General features: G+C 39.5%; 2 protein-coding genes across 7 annotated transcripts in view; both read right to left on the minus strand.

Moving 5' to 3' along the window:
* Positions 1 to 2925, minus strand: part of ITGB6 (integrin subunit beta 6) — a 57834-nt gene extending 54909 nt beyond the window's left edge. The window contains exons 1-2 of one of the 3 annotated variants that reach the window (XM_019290357.3): positions 2748 to 2925; positions 667 to 952 (exon numbers count right to left, since the gene is read on the minus strand). The gene's annotated coding sequence lies outside the window, so the exon portion shown is untranslated. Of the gene's footprint in view, positions 1 to 666; positions 1598 to 2747 lie in introns of those variants that run through there. The other 2 variants (XM_019290354.3, XM_039555491.1) reach the window with 2 other exon arrangements.
* A 2587-nt stretch (positions 2926 to 5512) lies between these two features.
* The window catches only part of RBMS1 (RNA binding motif single stranded interacting protein 1), a 148601-nt gene continuing 136167 nt past the window's right edge, over positions 5513 to 17946 (minus strand). For 3 of the 4 annotated variants that reach the window (XM_039555492.1, XM_039555494.1, XM_039555495.1), the window contains exons 11-14: positions 16031 to 16141; positions 15276 to 15356; positions 13923 to 14007; positions 8672 to 11093 (exon numbers count right to left, since the gene is read on the minus strand). In XM_039555492.1, the coding sequence (XP_039411426.1) occupies positions 13930 to 14007; positions 15276 to 15356; positions 16031 to 16141 (270 nt within the window). In that variant the 3' untranslated portion in view covers positions 8672 to 11093; positions 13923 to 13929. Of the gene's footprint in view, positions 5596 to 8671; positions 11094 to 13922; positions 14008 to 15275; positions 15357 to 16030; positions 16142 to 17946 lie in introns of those variants that run through there. The other variant, XM_039555493.1, reaches the window with a different exon arrangement.

Genomic DNA, 17946 nt, shown 5'->3' on the forward strand with positions numbered 1-17946 from the left:
TCTGCCGAGATCCATGCAGCCATCCATACTAAAACTTGTTCCCTAAAAGGTGTGAACTAAGGAAAAATTTTGGCTTGCCCAAATAAAGGCAGTTTGAGCCTTAAAATTCAGCAGCAAAGATGCTGACAAACTGACCTTCGTGCTCTGGGCGTGTCTGTGGGACTGAAAGTAAAGTTTCATGATTCTATGGGTACAAAAATCAACCCATCAGAGATATGGGGCACCTCTGCAAGCATCAGCTTTAATGAATAGAAGGTGGATTTTGGTGGTAATGGGTAACAACCAGTCAGATGTGTCTCAATTTTGTCTATAAACTAAAAACAACATTCTGAAAGAGATGGAAACAAATTACTGATGCCTGCTACCTTATAACTCATTTTACACACTTAACTAATAACACATTGAAAAGCTGTTACTGTACGAAGTGGACAATGCAAAACTGTACCTTTCTCCCTTAGTAGCCAATAGCAATTCTGCAGTTTTCTCCTGTAGAATTACAGGTTGGCTATAAAGTGAATTTTTCAACATGTCAACATGAATTAAAATGGAATTTACAGAGCAGACAATTTCTGCTCTTCATTGGAACAACTTTTTGATATTTTGTTAGTATGAAATTTCATTAGCATTAGCACTAAAGCTTCAACAGACCCAAACCCATTTGCCAACCTGTTTCCTTAGGGAAAAGTGTTCTTATTTCCTTTCCAATCGGCATGACAGACAGCAAGTTAGGGGAGGGAGTTAATTGTCCCCATTAGTCATCACCTTGTCAGGATGACTGGCAGTCAGTAGCCTTCAGGCTTGCTTGAAAAGCTAAAGCCAGTTGAGATCTTCTTAAGTCTGGACTGGAGAGACACCTCTGGACCTGCTGCCCCTCAGTGACACCTGAAAAGCTGGTCCAATATTTTATGCCAGGTCTTTAATATGTCTGTTAGTTCCTCTTCGTCCAAAACTCCTGTCAATAACAGGGGAGAGGAACAAAAGGGAATTCAAGGTTTGAACCCCATTAGGTTCTCTTTCTAGCCTCCTCCTACTTCTGCAGTGTTATTCTTGCAAGTCATTGATAACCAAAGATATGCAGGAACAATTTGTTACTATCTAAAGTAATCCACTAGAGTGCAAAATAGTCTATAAAAAGAGTAGCCATTTCTGGAAAAATCTCTGCTTTAAAGCTATGATATATTAAATGGAGTTTACACCAGAGCCTTCACAAGTAGCTGTTGGAAGTAGTTATTAAAGGAGGTATTAGGCTAGATTCAGATCTTGTGCAAACAGTTGTAGCTCCCGCGAGTACGATCACACTGACAGGCTGGTTTCAGTCCTTTAGGCAAGAGAGAGGCAAAAAAGTGAGAGACGCTAGCAGAGCATCTGCTAGTTAGATCAAAAAAAGTCTGTCTTGTTGGCAGAGCTATTGTCCTTTGGTCACACCAATCCTAATTTGAGTCCTGCTTGCAGCAGCGTATAAAACCTGTGACAAACATAGTCATGCTGACACTGAGCTGGATGCCAAAAGAAGATAATCACAAGTACTTGAGACTGCAAAGAAAAAAACCAAAAAACCAAGCCAAAACAAAAAGAAAATCCCAACAAGCCACACACAGGGAAGGAAAACTTTCAGGTCTGAAACTGGGGCGGGGCGGGGGGGTGGGGGCAGAAATCGTGTCTTTTCCTCCCCAAACCTCATTCAACACCAAAAAAAATCCTTAAAAATTGCAGGCACATGCCTGGATCAGATCTTTTTCCAGAAATTCAAGTCTATGTACTGTTTAGCCTAAAGCTAGGGTGTATGCAAAACAGAGAAATACTTTATATTTCCAGATTTATAGTATTTTTTTTGCAACTGTCTGTGAACTGTCCTACTTGTTCTGATTGCTCTTTGGGTCTTTTATTGTGCCTGATACAGCAATCTGGCCTGGTCCAGAGGTGAATCATCTAATTACTTTGAAGACTGACAAAATCCCTGGCAGAGATTAACAAATCCTTCTTGTAGTCCACATCTAAGAGCAAGTCTGTGCAGGTCAGAGCCACTGGCCTCAGGCACTGGTGATGAAGGCCAAGGCTGTGTCCAGCAGAACCTGGACCCAGAGGGGTTCCAGAGGGGAACACAATAGTCTGAAACACATTGGCTATATGATTCTCCCTGACCAAAAGGGATGCTGCAAAAAGCTTCTGAGATCTGAAGCACTAACATCCTCTGCAAGTTATGGTTAATTTATTCATTAGATTCAAGCTGTACACATAGAGACAAGCAGCAAAAATATCCATTTCTGTGGGCCCCTTCTCCCACTTGCCACATCTGTATTAGTTATCTGGATTGATATGTAAGAAGCTCTCTTTAATGATCACTGAAAGGTTTTCTTGAATGCACTTTGCAAAAATGACCTGCCTTTTCTATATCACTTTAAATACTTAGAATAATTTTGGTTTGTAGTACAGATTTTTTATTTAGCCCCCAAGACACCAATTTACTTTCACAGCTTTATCTACTTCCTGAGAAGTAGAAAGGTATTTGTTTGTTTTACACTGTGTTTGGAATGAATACGCTTTCAATTGTCATGGCTCTTACAAAGATATAACAATAATAAAACGGATGCTCCCAAGAGTATATGAAAATAGATTGGCTTTGAGTTAACGGGAAAAAGATTTCTAACTCTGGTCTGGGTTGAACCTTTGCAGGCTGCTTGACTTCTCCAGAATTCCCTTGCTGTTTGTCTCCTTTTGTGTTTGTCTATCACCTACAAGCTACTTACCAATTCTCCCTGATCTTTCATGGAACTCTTGTGTTTCTGGTGACGTTGTGGTTTCTATTAGATTTTTTTTTTTCTTCCCCTCGCCTGCTGTGCACTGAATGCATCCTTGCATGTTTCATTAACCAAAAGAAAATCAGCTTTAATTTTTCTCTAGTAAAGACAACCCTATTGTTACGTTAATAAGGACTAAAAACACATTACCAGAAATGTGAGCACCTGCATTGTCTTGTGCAAAGGCAGGATGAGGTTTTGCTTTTAATAACAGGTAACTGTAAGCACTCCATAATGACACGCTATGAATGCGTGTTTACCTTTTGGGATTATTTCGGTTTATCCCGATGCCCTCTGGTGGCTGCACCAGGAGCTGTTATTTAAGCTCCTGGGTGAGATCAGCAGCTGTGGGACAGCTGGGGGGCTCTGCCCTTTCTGTCCCCCCGAGAGAACCAATAGCCAAAGGCGGCAGCAGCGGAGAGAGCCCGAGTCCCAGGTGGCACAGAGCATCCCTCGGAGCCCGGGGCTCTGCACCCCTCACTCACCTTGTGAGTCCAGTTAAACGAGGCCAGCTCCAGCTGTTGGCTCTGCTGATGTAGCACAACATTGCTTAGGAAATTAATTGCAGGCTTGAAACAGGGCAGCACCATGCATTGCAGGGCTGATCAGATGATCCCCACTTGGAAGAGATGAGCTGTGCATATGTGGACTGTAATACACAGACTGGTATGATTTGTCCTGAATTGTTTTTCCAGAGATGACTGGCTAGTTTCATCGGCAAAATACTTTTTAGGAGAGGAATTTCTGTAACTGCCTATTTTTTTTTTTTTTTTCATAACTGAAATCTGGATTTTCAACACCTTTGTACAAAATTCACCCTAAAATAGAGGGTAAAGCTTGCTGTTTCTAGAAATACCACAGTAAAGACAGAGCTAGACCAATCTTAAATACGAATATTTTACCTAGAAACAACTTAAACCCAAGTGTTCCCACTCTTCTGCACAAGCTTACTTCCCTACTGCTGGCTGTGTTCTGTAACTTCTGCAGCTCAGGGCACAGAGACTTGCTTGAATCCACAAGTGGCAAAGGGGCTTTTTGCTGTGTGAAGCCTGTGGGTTGCTGATGAGCTGCCTCCTTCCCACTCACGTCAGAACCCTCTGCCTACTGGCAGCTGGAACTTGTTGAAATGGAAAGTGAGCAGAGCAGGGCTGAAGGAGGTCAGGAGCTGACGATCCATGCAGCTGCTGACTTCTGGAGCATTTCATTCTACTGAGCTGCACTGGCCTCTCTTAGAGCTATTTGAAATCTAGTTTTCATTCTGTTCTGGCAAAGACAGCAACACTTGGAGCTCTTTGAATATCCTTTCCTCCAACTGCATTTGAATGCTTTCCTGACTCAGGGAAGACCTGGAGTATGTCAGCCCTTACTGCAGCCCCTGTCTTGTGCCTCCCTTCCCTCTCCACAGCTCCCTGCACACGAGGGTCCAACTCTGATCCAGCCCAGCTGTGTAACCTTGCTCAGAGTGCTGGAAAAAAAGCTGTGAGAAAGTCTGGAGAGGTAAGAAAAGTAACATTATAGACAGAGGTAGAGCTAGTGGGACCAGACTGCCAGGAGCTCAAGGGTTTAGGAAGGAAAGCAGCAATGTTGATGAAGTATAAAATCTAAAGGAAGAAAAGAGCAAGGCAAGTCAGGAAGCATCAGGTCAGTTAGTTTGTTGGGGCAAGGCACCCATGACAGGGGCCCTGACGGAGCTTGGCAGAAGATAGAAACGTGCCAATATTGAGGGTCTGCTCCTGGGAGCTGCAGGGACTGACTCTTCCCCTCCTGCCCAATGTCTGCCTGGCCAGCAAAGCCACTGCTGGTACCTTGCTGGGTGAGCAGACTCATGCTCAGCCCAATGGCTTGGGAAATCCTTTCTTTGCTGTGGGCTGGTCAATAAATAACTGCTTAGTGTGCCTAGTGATGTATATTCTGCTTACAGATTATCTTTGAGACTGGCTAAAGATACCAGAACAAACTGATGCAAAACCAAGCTGGTAACAAACACCTGTAAATACATTTTCAGGATTTTTTACATTCACTGGAAGGAAAAAAGAAAATTAGTAGTGTTTTCTCATTGGTATGAAAGTATTTCCCATTGGGAAAAGGCTGAAGCACACAAAGGAAAAGTAATTTTCTATTTGTACTTGGAAAAAGCTAAAACTACTTACCAAAACATAAAATTTACTAGCATTTTATCTTGGGCTTCTTGTAAATCATTGCTTTATTCCATTACCCTTAAGTGCTTCATAGACATTGCCTGAAACCATCATTCCTGTGTGTGCATTAAAGGTGGTTAAAATACTTGGGAAAATTTCTACTGCAGGTGACTTCTTTAACATCAGCGGAGTGCATGTGCAGAAACCATTTTACAGATATTATTCCCCTTGGTAATGCTTGCATGTGGGGCTCTGGAACAATAACACTACTTAGAAAGCTGCCTGAGCAGGTTGACCCAAACACCTGCAGTGTGCATGCGGGAAGTCTTTAGGGTGCCACATACCTTCATTCCTTCAGCTCTCCAAAAATCCCTTTGTATTGCACTGAAGCTGTCAAAAGAGGTCAGTTTATTCAGCTGAAGGGAGACCAACATAACACAGAGGAATTCAGAACACCACTGATGTAGGTACTGAGTGAGGGGATAGTGTTGAAAAAGGCAAGATAACTTGAACAGTTAAAGCTTGCCTGTGGAGAAGCTGGCCTTTCTTCCTGGACATGGAAAAAAAATCCAGTAGTATTTTCCTGTGATACGATTTCTTCTTTACTACAGAAGAGGGCTGCACAGATTCCTCAGATGGTAGATGTGGTTAGAGCTGTCCTGAAAAGGAAAGACTGACTCATTCCACATGCAGGCTTTTACACCCTCCCTCTGATCACTACACTGTAAATCTTTGCTGTTCTGACATCAGCTTGGCTTTTCTTAGTCACTGGAGGAGAAGTTGCCAAACAGAATAGGTTTTGTATATCCTAACCCCTATTCTGGATAGAATTAATGGACTGGGTCTGAAAGCCAAAAGCCTCAGATTTGTTTGGGTTAATCAACGCCAGAATTTGTTGGCGGGGGAAGGATACAGATGATCTTTCACAGTTGAAAGAGTACATCAGCGTGGCAAGTGTTTGGAAGGTAACACATGTCTTAAATGCCACCAAATAACACAGTGGCTTTCACAAGACACTGCTGGACAGGATAGATTGAGTATCTTATTCCAACCCATGTGGAAGTTTGCAAAAAATTTTGGAGTGGTTGATCACAGCAAAAGGAACAAGCGCAGGAAGTACGCACAGGAGGAGTAGGAGTACAAACCCATATAAATATTCTGGCACATCAAATGCATTTCTGATATGATGATTCTGTGGAAAATTAGGTGGCACAGTTTTAGTCAATCATCGATTTTGTCTAGTATGGTGGAGGTACCATGGCATAAATTAAAGCTGGAAGGGGAGAGCAAAACAGCACTTACTAGTTTGGGTTTTTTTCCCATTAAAAACTAACACATAGTAGTGTTTTAGACTACTCTGACTTACACTACAACTGTTCTAGCCCAAGATTTAGCAGGGCTCAGCTGGTCAACAGTACTTGGTTATACTGCTTGTTAATGCATTGCTTGCACTTGTCTTGCACCTCCCCAGAGTAGTTAATTTAGAAAATAGAGGAAAAGAAAAGATTATGTTCAGTGCCTAAAGAAAGGCTACTTTGCAATCACTAACAACCAACGAACAACAGGGTTGGCACATGACCTTGCACAAAACATATATTGGTACACCATCATCCTACATGAATCTGATACTTACCCATATTTGTTAATAGGTTAAAAAAAATTATTAACAGCAGGTTTGCAAGTAGAGTTCAAAACAGGTTGCATGCAAGAGGATGGAGTCAATGTTTGAACAAACTAGTTGGTATTGAGTTTTATTATATACAATAAAAGTATATTACATAAAGACATTGTATTACTGCAGACTGCCTGATAGGAATGATACACACAACCTTATTAGATCGCGCAAAAGGTACTAACCTGAAAAAAGCATTAATTCTTATCAAATATACAAGTGAACTAAATTTATCATAGTGATAACTTGAAAAGCAAATAGAGAGCAAAAACCATTTCCAACCTGTATTATTCTATTTACATACAGCTTTTGTGAGGAGTATTCATACTTAATTTAAAATGAATGCTTATTAATCTGAGTTTAATTCAGTATGGTGATGAACATGAATAGTATTCATGTTCATCAAAAACCCTTTTAAAGTTTTAAAGTTTTCTGTATTCATCTTCTCATGCATTGCATTTGGGACAGGCAACATACTGGACCAATATTTAAAATGACCCCCAAAATGGTTACAGGAGTTGAGTGTTTAGTAACACAGTGTGATGGTTTTTTCTCTCCATTAATCACAGAATCACAGAATATGCTGATTTGGAAGGGACCCACAAGCATCATCGAGTCCAACTCCCTGCCCTGCACAGGTCATGCCCAAGAATCACACCATGTGCCTGAGAGCATTGTCCAAATGTTTTCTGAACTGTCAGGCTTGGTGCTGTGACCACTTCCAAAGGAGCCTCTTCCAGTGCCCAGCCACCCTTTGGGTGAAGAAGCTCCTCCTAATATCCAACCTAAACCTCCCCTGACACAACTTCAGGCCATTCCCTCGGGTCAGTTAGTACCATCATTGTTGAGGATGTCTTCATTGCATAAGCAACTGTAAATGAAGTTTCCCATCCTCCAGGTGAGTTACTTTGCCAGCTCCCCCGGAAACATATTTATTCTCAATATCTCGCACGAGTATGGCATGATTGAAAGCTCAGGCTGTGCACTGCCAGCAGCATGCCCCCACCTGTCATCCCCAGCAGGCTGCCTGGGATCCCTCACAGCCAGGTGTGCAATGGAAAGAACTGCCTCCCAAGCTGGGGAGAGCTCTCCAGCGCAGCACAACCTGGCGTTAACAAGCCTCTCCTTTGCCTATCCTATCCAGCTCCTGTAGCAGGGAGCAGGAGCCCTCTGGATGACCCAGCCCTGGTCTCTGCTGCTGGGCACACCCTGGGGTGCCCAAGGCTAGACCAGAGCCTGTCTCCTGCCACGCACATCACCTCAAAGTCATGTCAAGACCAAGCAGTTGCTAAAGCATTTGGCTGAGGAGACACAAGAGTTTGAATTTTCCCCTCTTGCTTTCCCAAGCCTTACTTTGGTCAGAGCAGTCCTTTACCTGATACACACCATCTTGCCAAAAGAATAATAAAATCAAAGATTACCTTTAAAGAAATAAAGGGCTTAAAGATTGCAGCTGGAAGGCCAACACTGGAGATCTCTTTGAATGCCAGTAAAGTATCACCTCTGCTCTGCAGAACTGGGTATTCCAGCCAACACCAGCAAACGTGGGAAGACAAAAGCCCTTGAAGGCAGCAATCCAGTGCCATGAGCTACCAAAGTCACCCTCCATCTCCAACCTTACCTCAGGAAAATGGCATTTACAGCAACAGCACGCAAGCCTGGTTACACACAACTCCCTGTGTGGGCTGATACACAGCAGAACGGAGTTCTTGCATCCAAACCAGACATTTCATTATATATTTTTCACATATCTTTTCCTGTTTTGTCTGAAAGAATTAGTGACTTTGTAGTGTGGCGTGAGAGAGTTAAAATTTAGTTTTGACGAAAGATAGAGGAGAAAAAAACCCAGGCTGTCAAATAAAAAGCAATTCCAAACATTTCAAAACAAATGCAGAAGTTTTACCATAGCCTGTTTGGGTTTTCCCCCAATAAAGGATGGTCTGAAGGAAAAAGACGATGCATTTTTGTTTTTTTGGATCTTTTTTATTCAAAAGTTTTCAAAGAAATAAAACAGAAAAAGCTAACAATCTAATCAAATTTACAGTTCAAAAATGTCTTTTGGCGTTTAACAACAAGTCCTAGGAAACAAAACTACAGAGTTATCTTGAACCGGACAAATAAGTTACCACTGGCAAGTTTGTGGCACTAGTAAAACAAAAATAAAAAATTAACTCTCTTGATCATATAGATATCTCTATGAAAATCTTTTTTTTTTTCAATCTGTACAAAAGGTCTTTCTTCATAAATTAATTTTTTATAATTTAATGGCTGTCTACTATGTGATGTTTAAGTAACTGATTATTTCTTTATGTACAGAGGTTAAATTTCCCAAATCTTACCCAGACAATGAGTATGGCACTTAGTTCAGACATTTCTGGCAGCAACTCTTCCCTCCCTCTAATCCAGCTATCATACTGCAGTTTTTAATTAATGCAAAAATAGCAAGTAGTGAGAGATCCAGGTTTGGAAAGTTACCAAATACAGGCAAGGTGCTGCAGGAAGTCTGGACTTTTACAAAGCAGTAATATTCCAGGGAGCATAGAACCAATAATACCACAACTTTTTAAAAAAAGAAAAAACAAAAACACATCTCTTATGACTATGCATTTCACTAGAATCTACACTTCTCAGAGCAGCAATTTACTTTTGAAACTATGAAATGTCACCGACATCTATACTCCAATACTCACACAAAATTTAAAAACTAAAAAATACTTGAAAGAAACAACTGCTTAGCCCTAGCTCCCGAGCTAGGATGATTTGGTCTGTGGAAACAGGGAGGGCCAGCAACCTGTCCCAATACAAAAGGAAATAAACTTTGAGGTAGATAACTGATCATATACAGCTGACCAGAGAAGTACACAGTTTTGGAAGACAACTTAATTTATCATTCGATTTAAAACATATGCAATTGTAATAAAGAGCTTTAGTAGCAGTGAATTATCTAATATGTGAAGTACAAATAACTGTGTATTTATGAATCAGGAATTTCATAGTTTCAAAATTGGTTTTCTTTACACTTAACACTTGTAGTGATGATGTAAAGTGTGGCACTGCTTGGATCCAAGTCTTCCTTCATGCTTTTGTGTCCATACATCAATTAAAATTATAAAACCTAAATGCAAATGTACAAAAAAGGCACATTCTCTTAACCGCAAACTGGTCCGGCAAAAATAAAGAGTACAGAAGACGCAATGCTGAGACAAATCAGAATTATTGGTTACTGGCTCTTTGTTCTTTGGTAAAGTTACCTTTTAAAAGTGCCAAGTCTTTTTATTTTTATTTACCTACTATAGAGAGCTAGTACCCAATCAATTATGCTTCTACTTAAATCTCAGCGTATGTTTGAAAACGAATCCTTTAGCTTTTGCCATTTTGCTGTAATAGCAACTTTTCTGTTTGCTAAGTCTCAGCACAATCCTCATCCTAAAGCACTATCATTAGTATAAAGGAAGGACAAAAACATTCGGTGATATCTCCACCCCAAACTCCCTACTCTACCTATGCTAAAACTAGAACATCAAGTTAGTTTCTGAAAAAAGGCAAAAAAAGATTTTACATTGCATCATACAGCAGAGTTCCTAAATCATTCAAACTACCAGAGGGAACTATTGGCATATGGCCTTACAAACAATTTATGCTATTAAAATTTCCCCAGTCAGAAAATGTGTTTCACACAAAACATTTTTTCCCCTCTTGCATTTCACTACCTTACATATTATGTGAAAAAATCATTAAAAACACTTACTACACATTAAAAAAGCCAAATTTTCAGCAATTTTTATTGACTACCTTTAAAAGCCCTATGCTGCTGTTTTACAAGGCATAATAGACCAGCTCATTTGGTCAAAGCATTCTACACCATTAGTTTGGACTACTTACTGAAACAGCTACAGCATTGAAAGATTTAAGGCAAATTGGAATTTATAGAAAAGGATAAGACACTTCACACTACATTAAAAGAAAAACAGAAAGCTAAGAGACCAGACACTATAACTGCAACACTGCACTAAAGCAACATTCACACACTGCAAGCACAGAACATCGTCTTAGATGTTTTACTATTTTAAACTTCAGAAAATCCATTTCATACAAAAAAAAAAAAAAAAAAAAAAGAATAAAAGAAACGAACAAAATAAAAATAAACCAAAACACAAATTCTGTCATGCACGTGAATAAGTCTTCGTGGTCATCTGTGCATACCCAGAAATTTGAAGGTTTTTTTTTGCGTCATAACAATTGATAAAAACTTTTCTTTTACTAAAATAAACCTGTTCATGGGAACAGCTACTAGATGAATTTAAGGTTTTTCTTATGCACCTTATAGAACTTATAGCAAAAATAGTTTTAGTTGATTTCATTATAAATAACATTTTCAAGAACCTGTGCAAAACTGTCAATAATTCCTAAAGCACAATTGATCAGTAAAATCCATGATTGTTTCAGCCTTTGCACCCTTCTCCAGGCCAGGTCAACACTGGACATCTGTAACACAGAAAGGTCAGAGCTAGAGCAGAGTTACAATCACACAGTTTTTTTCTAATGTAGCTGTCCACAAAACTAAATAATTTCCTACTTTAGACAGCTGTGAGAAGCCAAATGAATCTGAGCATACCCCCTGAGAAGCAACACAGGCGGCACTGCAGGTGCTTGGCCCTTCCCAGGATAAGGCTCTCCACCCAGACAGAGCCAGTGCTGTGTTTCCCCCTCTCTCTCTAACAAATGCTCAGCACACAGAGCTCCCAGGGGGAACTGAGGCTGCACTCAAAGCTCTTCCCTTCTTTATTGTTTTGTTGTTGTTCCTTTTAAATTGACCAAAAGTGGTTGAGGGTGCTACTCCTGTACTCCTGTGGCATCTCTGAGGCTTTTAATCTCTGGAAAAGGAACAATAACTTTCTTTTGGTGCAGCCTCAAGGAGGCTACGTACAACAGCTAAGACAGACACAGCTACTGTGCCTCCCTGATGATAATACTGAACAGCAGGTCAGGGCTCATCAAATTAGAAGGCAGAGTTTTTTATGTACTGGCTTATATTGCCACATGGGTTTAAAAAAATACCCAGCTAATGACAAAAAAGTTTAGACAATTTTTTAACTTTTCAAAGGAAGGCAAAGTTTGGTATTTTAAGGCTTGTACATTTGTAGGTGCATAAAAAACAGGTTTGGTTTTTTTTTTCAAGTCCTTTTGACTATTTTTCACATAGGAACAACTTTTTGAAAAGAAACTGTAAAGTTATTAAATGTAGCTGCCAGAGGAAAGATGCGGTGTATTTCTGATTGACTGCATCCACTCATGCAAATGTGCTAGTTGTAATTTACCCCTCAAATTATGGGAACATGGATATTGACTTTCCCAAAAATGCTGCATGTGCATTTAGAAAGAAGTTTCAGTTTGACAACAGTAAAAAAGCCACAACAATCAAGAGAGTGCAGTGTTCCCTGTATTTAGGGCACCAAATAACTGCCAATTCCCTCCCCTTCACCTGTCTGAAACAAGACAAGTACCAGCATGTTCCAGGGACAGAAATACCAAATGCCATGCTCTGAGGCTGAAATCAGCTGGGTAATATTAACCTTCTCCATGTGCCCACTGCTAAAGCTGACACAGATTTCACTGGCTCCTACTGCATATAAATACAGGTAACAGTGCTTCTCTGAAGAATAAAATACGTGGAGAACTGACTTACAGCAAACACATAGAATTGCTCACAGAGCCTGGAATTCTACACAGAGTCATCAATACAAAACGTGTCTCAGATGGCAACAACAACTCATCCTTCCAGGAGACTTAAGGCTGTTCCTCCTGCCTGGCCTCAGTCTATGGGGAAAGATACTGACAGGCTGGGAAAGAGAGGCAGGATGGGGATGTGACATGCAGGATTACGCTTCGCTGGCTACCACAGATCTCTGTTGGTAAGGAGGCTTTACATGCCCACAGGGAAGACTTAAGGCAAAACAAATAATTCCTTGAAAAGCGGTTAACACCAGGCAACAGCCTTGGCATGGGAAACGTGCAGGAGTCATGATTTTAACACAAGGAGATGGATAACGAGAAGAGCCTGTGGCTTTGCTTTCTGCCTGCCCTGGAAGCAAATCAAGGATGTGGGCTTCCTCTAGATGCCAGCATTTGGCCCGACTACAGGAATAACACAGGTCATATGCTGTGCTATGCAGGCTCTGCCATCTGTTGAATTTGCCAAGTTTCCCCATTGGTTTGTTTCAATCTTTCCATATAAGAAGCTGTTATGCCAATAATGGGGATGAGAGCACTGTTGTCAAACAGCACAGCAGACCTGCAGGATCAAAGCTAATGCCAAAATGTGTGTTTTGTTGGATCAATACATTTTAGAGAGATATCACACAACTGTAGCACATAACTGATTTCGACTTTTCCGTATCAAATAAATGCCACAAGGGCTGTAGAAAAACCCTTCTAACATGTGCCTCCAGCACATTATTGCAGCTGAATTGAATTTTTCAGTGTGAGGTCTTAGAAAATGTGATGTAAAAAATTATGTAGCTTACAAAGCACTTAAAAAAACGATGAATTAAGGAAGAACTGAATTCCAGGATTTTAAAACATGGGTCATGGAGAAGGGAACAGTTAGTGCAAGTAACATTTTCGGGACAGAAATGTACAGAAGGCAAAAGAATTTTGTATGAAGTAAGTTCAGGTAAAGCTAATGATCTGCTAGTAAAAAAGGTCATGCAAGCAGAACCAGAGGAAACCTGGAGTAGGAAAGTAAAACTCTGGAATTAGAGCCAAATGAGGACATGGATTAAAAATTGACAAAATTCTGGACCAAGCAGCTTTTTCCTAGAAAAAAGGATGAGCAGGGAAATCTTCAGAAGAAAAGATCAGTAAGGATTTCTACCAGACCACCTCCCTGCCCATGGTCTGTAAGGCAGCCACAAAGCTGCTTCTAATCTTACATGTACCACAAAACTAGAGCATGATATGTCTATCAGTACAGCTCCCTTTAGCATTTTGATTCTTGTATTTTTGCATTAATTCATTGTTATTCTGTATAAAGCATGCTGCTAAAATGAACAAATTAAAATTGAACATAATCCAGTTATGGTCTAGAGAAATTATTAAAACAATATTACTCAGAATTCATTAATTCACTTCTGGATCCCATGTTTCCTTCCCTGGCTTCAAATCAGCCCCGAGTTCAAATCAGCTTCACTGTCCCCAGATATTATCATCAGTATTATTTATATGACATAAAAAAAATTCACTATAGAGTACTGTAAGTTATGAAATAAAGTATCTTTGAATTCACATCTTTCATGAGACAGGATGAGGCCCTACCTCACAGTTACTTATTTTGCTGATACGTGTATGGAGAATGGTCACTGGATGTCTCTACTGTGACCTGTTGCTGACCACTGGCTTCCTGCAAATAAAAAGGAAGACAAGCCATGAGACAAAATCAAGCAGCATTACTTGCAATCCATATTTCCATTTGACCCATGCAATTAACAGTCTTCAAATCTAAAATCTTCCTCACATTTCTCAAATGAGGTATTCCAAATCTGAGGTGTTAACTTTACCTTGATTTATATTTCAGAAAACGGAGAAATAAAATGATCATGCAAAACTTGTATTTCCTCAGCTGCTTTGATGATAATTAAAAAAAAAAAACACCCAAACTTTTGACATTATAGAAATCAATAAGACAGAGAGAGCAAATCTCAGCTAGAATATTTTCTATCTGCAGATGTAAAAGAGCATTCTGTCCCTCTCCTTTTGAAGGGGAGTGAGAAGAATGAGATCTACTTACCACAGAAACACTATGAGTACTGTGATGGGATTGGCACTAGGCAACACAAAGAATTGTAGATAGGACTTTGCACCAGGCTCCCCAGAAACCAGGCAATTAATTCATTCATCTGAGAGTGCTCTGGCAGACAGAGCAATCAGGTAATTACCAAAAGTATTTCTCCAACCCACATGGGCAGATGCACCAAACTGATTTAAACAAATTCTGGAGTTTCTGAATAAACAGACTTTGAATTAAATGTTTTTTTTCCTTACAGGTTCTGGAAGAGACTGTCTGGCAGTCATTCTGAATACATGAGCTGCAGCATACCATGTCTACCTCCTTAGAGAAGCACTGACCAATGAAAGCGTGTAAGGTAAGTCAAAATAGTAGATAAATTATTTTGTTTACTTATGTTATGCTCTCCAACGAAACTAATCAACTCCTCTTTGATGGAGAGATTTATTAGACAAACATGCACAGTATCCTGAGATGCCAGGGTCAAATCAGGACTCTGCAAAAAATTACAATCAAGGTCTGTTGGCAGAGAATTTTGCTCAAAGGTAAACTAAGTGAAAGATCAAAACTACAATACACTCCCTGGCTTGTTACTATTTGAGTTAGGTTTGACAAAACACAAAGTTTGCCTGAGCTATGCTCATAGAGAAGATTGATCCAAGTACTGTACTGCCATAAGTACAGGTCATTTTTTGTTGTAATACTGGCTATATTAGTTGAGAATAATAACATTTTATAGTTTTAATACATATGGCATTCACAGTACATTCACAGTTACAATATTTGCCTTTAAGCACGAATTTTCCTAGCAAAAAAAAAAATTAATATCATATTAATATTTCTTATCCCTGGTCTTTCATAAAATATTTTATAAATATACTGACCTCAACAGGAACCGCTGCTGTCTGGACATGTGTGTACTGGGGGATGTAGGCTCCTTGCATAGCTGTTGTGGCTGGCATGTACTAGAAAGACAGAGTCCATTATGTTGAGGTCAAGTCCAATATAAGTTTAAAGGTATTCAAAATACCTATCATGGTATTATTTAACAGATACTGGCTGTTTCCCTAAAGCAATATACATGAGAGAAAGACTTTTGCGTCTGAAATCAATAGGCTTTCCAGAAAAGTCATGTATCTGTTTTGAGAAAATTCAAATTTAGACTTCAAAGAGTATGTAAAGGACTTTTCCTTCTCTGTTAACCCAAATCATCATATTTTCTTCTTTTAACCCAATCTGGTCAGAAAAGAAGTGTCTTGCAGTTTAGAAGCTAGCCTGAATTTCTTCTGATTTAACTTCTGTTCCACACTTTAAGAGAACAGAGTTGCAGAAAGGAGTATAAAGAGTAAAACTAACTGTTTTAAATCTTTTGGATGCAACTCTGAAGTTACCCCCTGGATTCCTTTCATTTGCTTTGGTCTATTTTTATTTACTCATTTCCAATTTCTGATCAGTTAATAGGCTGAATAAAAGCTGCTGAATATGATTTCAAAATGGAGTCAGCTCCTAATAATTCACTGGACATGAGATGACTTACAGGATTACTTTTTTCCACATGCAAGCTGCACAGGCATACTGTGATCTACACGCGGTATTTTCTACTTGGGTAAGTTCTATTTTGTATCAAATTGCTACATACTGTTCCAGTACTGCCTAATGAAAGATGACTCATCTGCTGTGTCAGAGGGCTTATCATTGATGCAGGCTGTAGTGACATGGTGTGGTCCATGGAGGGAGTCAGAACAGCACCCTGTTAAAACAGAGAAACAAAAATTGTTGCAGGACTGAGATTTTAATTCCATTTTTGATTTGAGAGTCTAAGTACAGACTGTCCTTATGAGGGGATATACCACAAAAACTCTCCTTAATCCCAGGCACTGACTCAAAAAGCAGGTCTGGGGCATTCTGAATATTTTACTTGAGTATCTGTAGATGCTCAAGGTGGAAGACTTGCTTTGACTTCCCATTGTGCATTCAACTGATGTGCAATGCACTTGAGAGACCCGCTGAAAATGCTTTGTAAAATATGAGTTTAACCAGATGCTGACTTGAAAGCAAAAATTTGCACATGTTACCTGGTACAGATTCACTTAGCTTAAGCTTTGGAATTTCATGCTTTAGTAAGAAACTTTTATCTCATCTTTAGGAATGGTGGCTTTGGAGGAGGAACATTTGTGTCGGAAGAATTCTACCCATCACACGCGATGTTCACACAGGAGACAGCTGCCCTGCTTAATGGCTGGTTTCATTACAGACACATTTCAGAAGAGTGACTTAGCAATGCTGATTCTTTGTCTAAATACCAGCTGCTCTGATGACATTTCTATTGCTTCTGCACCATTTTGTTAAGGTCATAAAAATCATACTCTAAACTTTTAAACACTTCAGGTTTCTAAATATGGAGGGCACACTCATAAGGTTTTCAGAGGTAACTGAAATGGAAGATTATCAAGAAATTTCATTTTACCAATCATGTTCCACAAAAACACATCTCCAAATACTTTGTATGACTTATGCTTGCAGCAGGTGTTGATTAAAATTAGTGGAGGCTCAACACTAACAGAAATAATTGCAGTGTACTGAAAACAAGTATTTTGAATCAATAACTAATCCTTAAAAAGAAAAAAAAAAGTATATAATATACTTGGAAAAACAACCATGTGATCAGTGTAGATGAAATGAGTCACAGGCACATCAAACACTGAAAGAATTTCCTGTCTGTAGACTGCAGGCTTCTCTGAAAAGCAAATGAGCAAGACAGCACCCGTCTTTGCACAGGCCAAAACTGAACTTCAGTCTAGAATCTAGGTCTTTATTTTCAGCTGTGAAATCCATCTTGTGTACCTGTGAAACTAATACACCTTATAGCATTATAACATATCAGCTCTTGTCTTTCACAGCATTATTTGCAGGATGTTGTTTTATGAAAATCTGTGTTGATAGAGAAAGAAGTTTAAACCTGCTCTATGTGTATTTAACATCAAAAACCACAAATACAACAACAATTAAGTGTATGAGATGGTGTTCTGGTTCAACATCACCTTCTCTGCATGCCCAAGAAGAAAATGTTCTGCCAAGAAGATTTACATTTTATAATCTGCATGGAGAGGTTAATTAAAGTCAAGACAATATCCTTTCTATATCTGGAAACAGACCTGTTTGTTAACTATGGGAGTGCATGTATTAAAGTGCTGTTATTATTAATAATGTTCATTTCAAGAAACCCAGTAATTCTCAGATATAATGGTACTTAATGGTAAATGACATAGACAAGAAGCAAAATATCATGGGAGAGTAGAGATTAGAATGCCTGACAGTCTGGTACCAATGCCACAGCCAAAAGTGTAGGGAGACTAGCATTACTCATGAGTGGTGAAGCCAGAACAAGCTATGCAGGTTTTCTCAAGTGAGTACCCATAAAGTAATTTATATCACTACATCCATCTGTGTTTCACAAATTATCCAGTCTGAACTATTGTAGACCTATTCTAAAACATTGGGTCTCAAATTCCAGGTCCTGAAAGGTAGACAGTATGTGAAACATTTGGTATTTGC

The sequence above is a fragment of the Corvus cornix genome, chromosome 7, assembly GCF_000738735.6.
Source record: "Corvus cornix cornix isolate S_Up_H32 chromosome 7, ASM73873v5, whole genome shotgun sequence".
Lineage (NCBI taxonomy): Eukaryota > Metazoa > Chordata > Aves > Passeriformes > Corvidae > Corvus > Corvus cornix.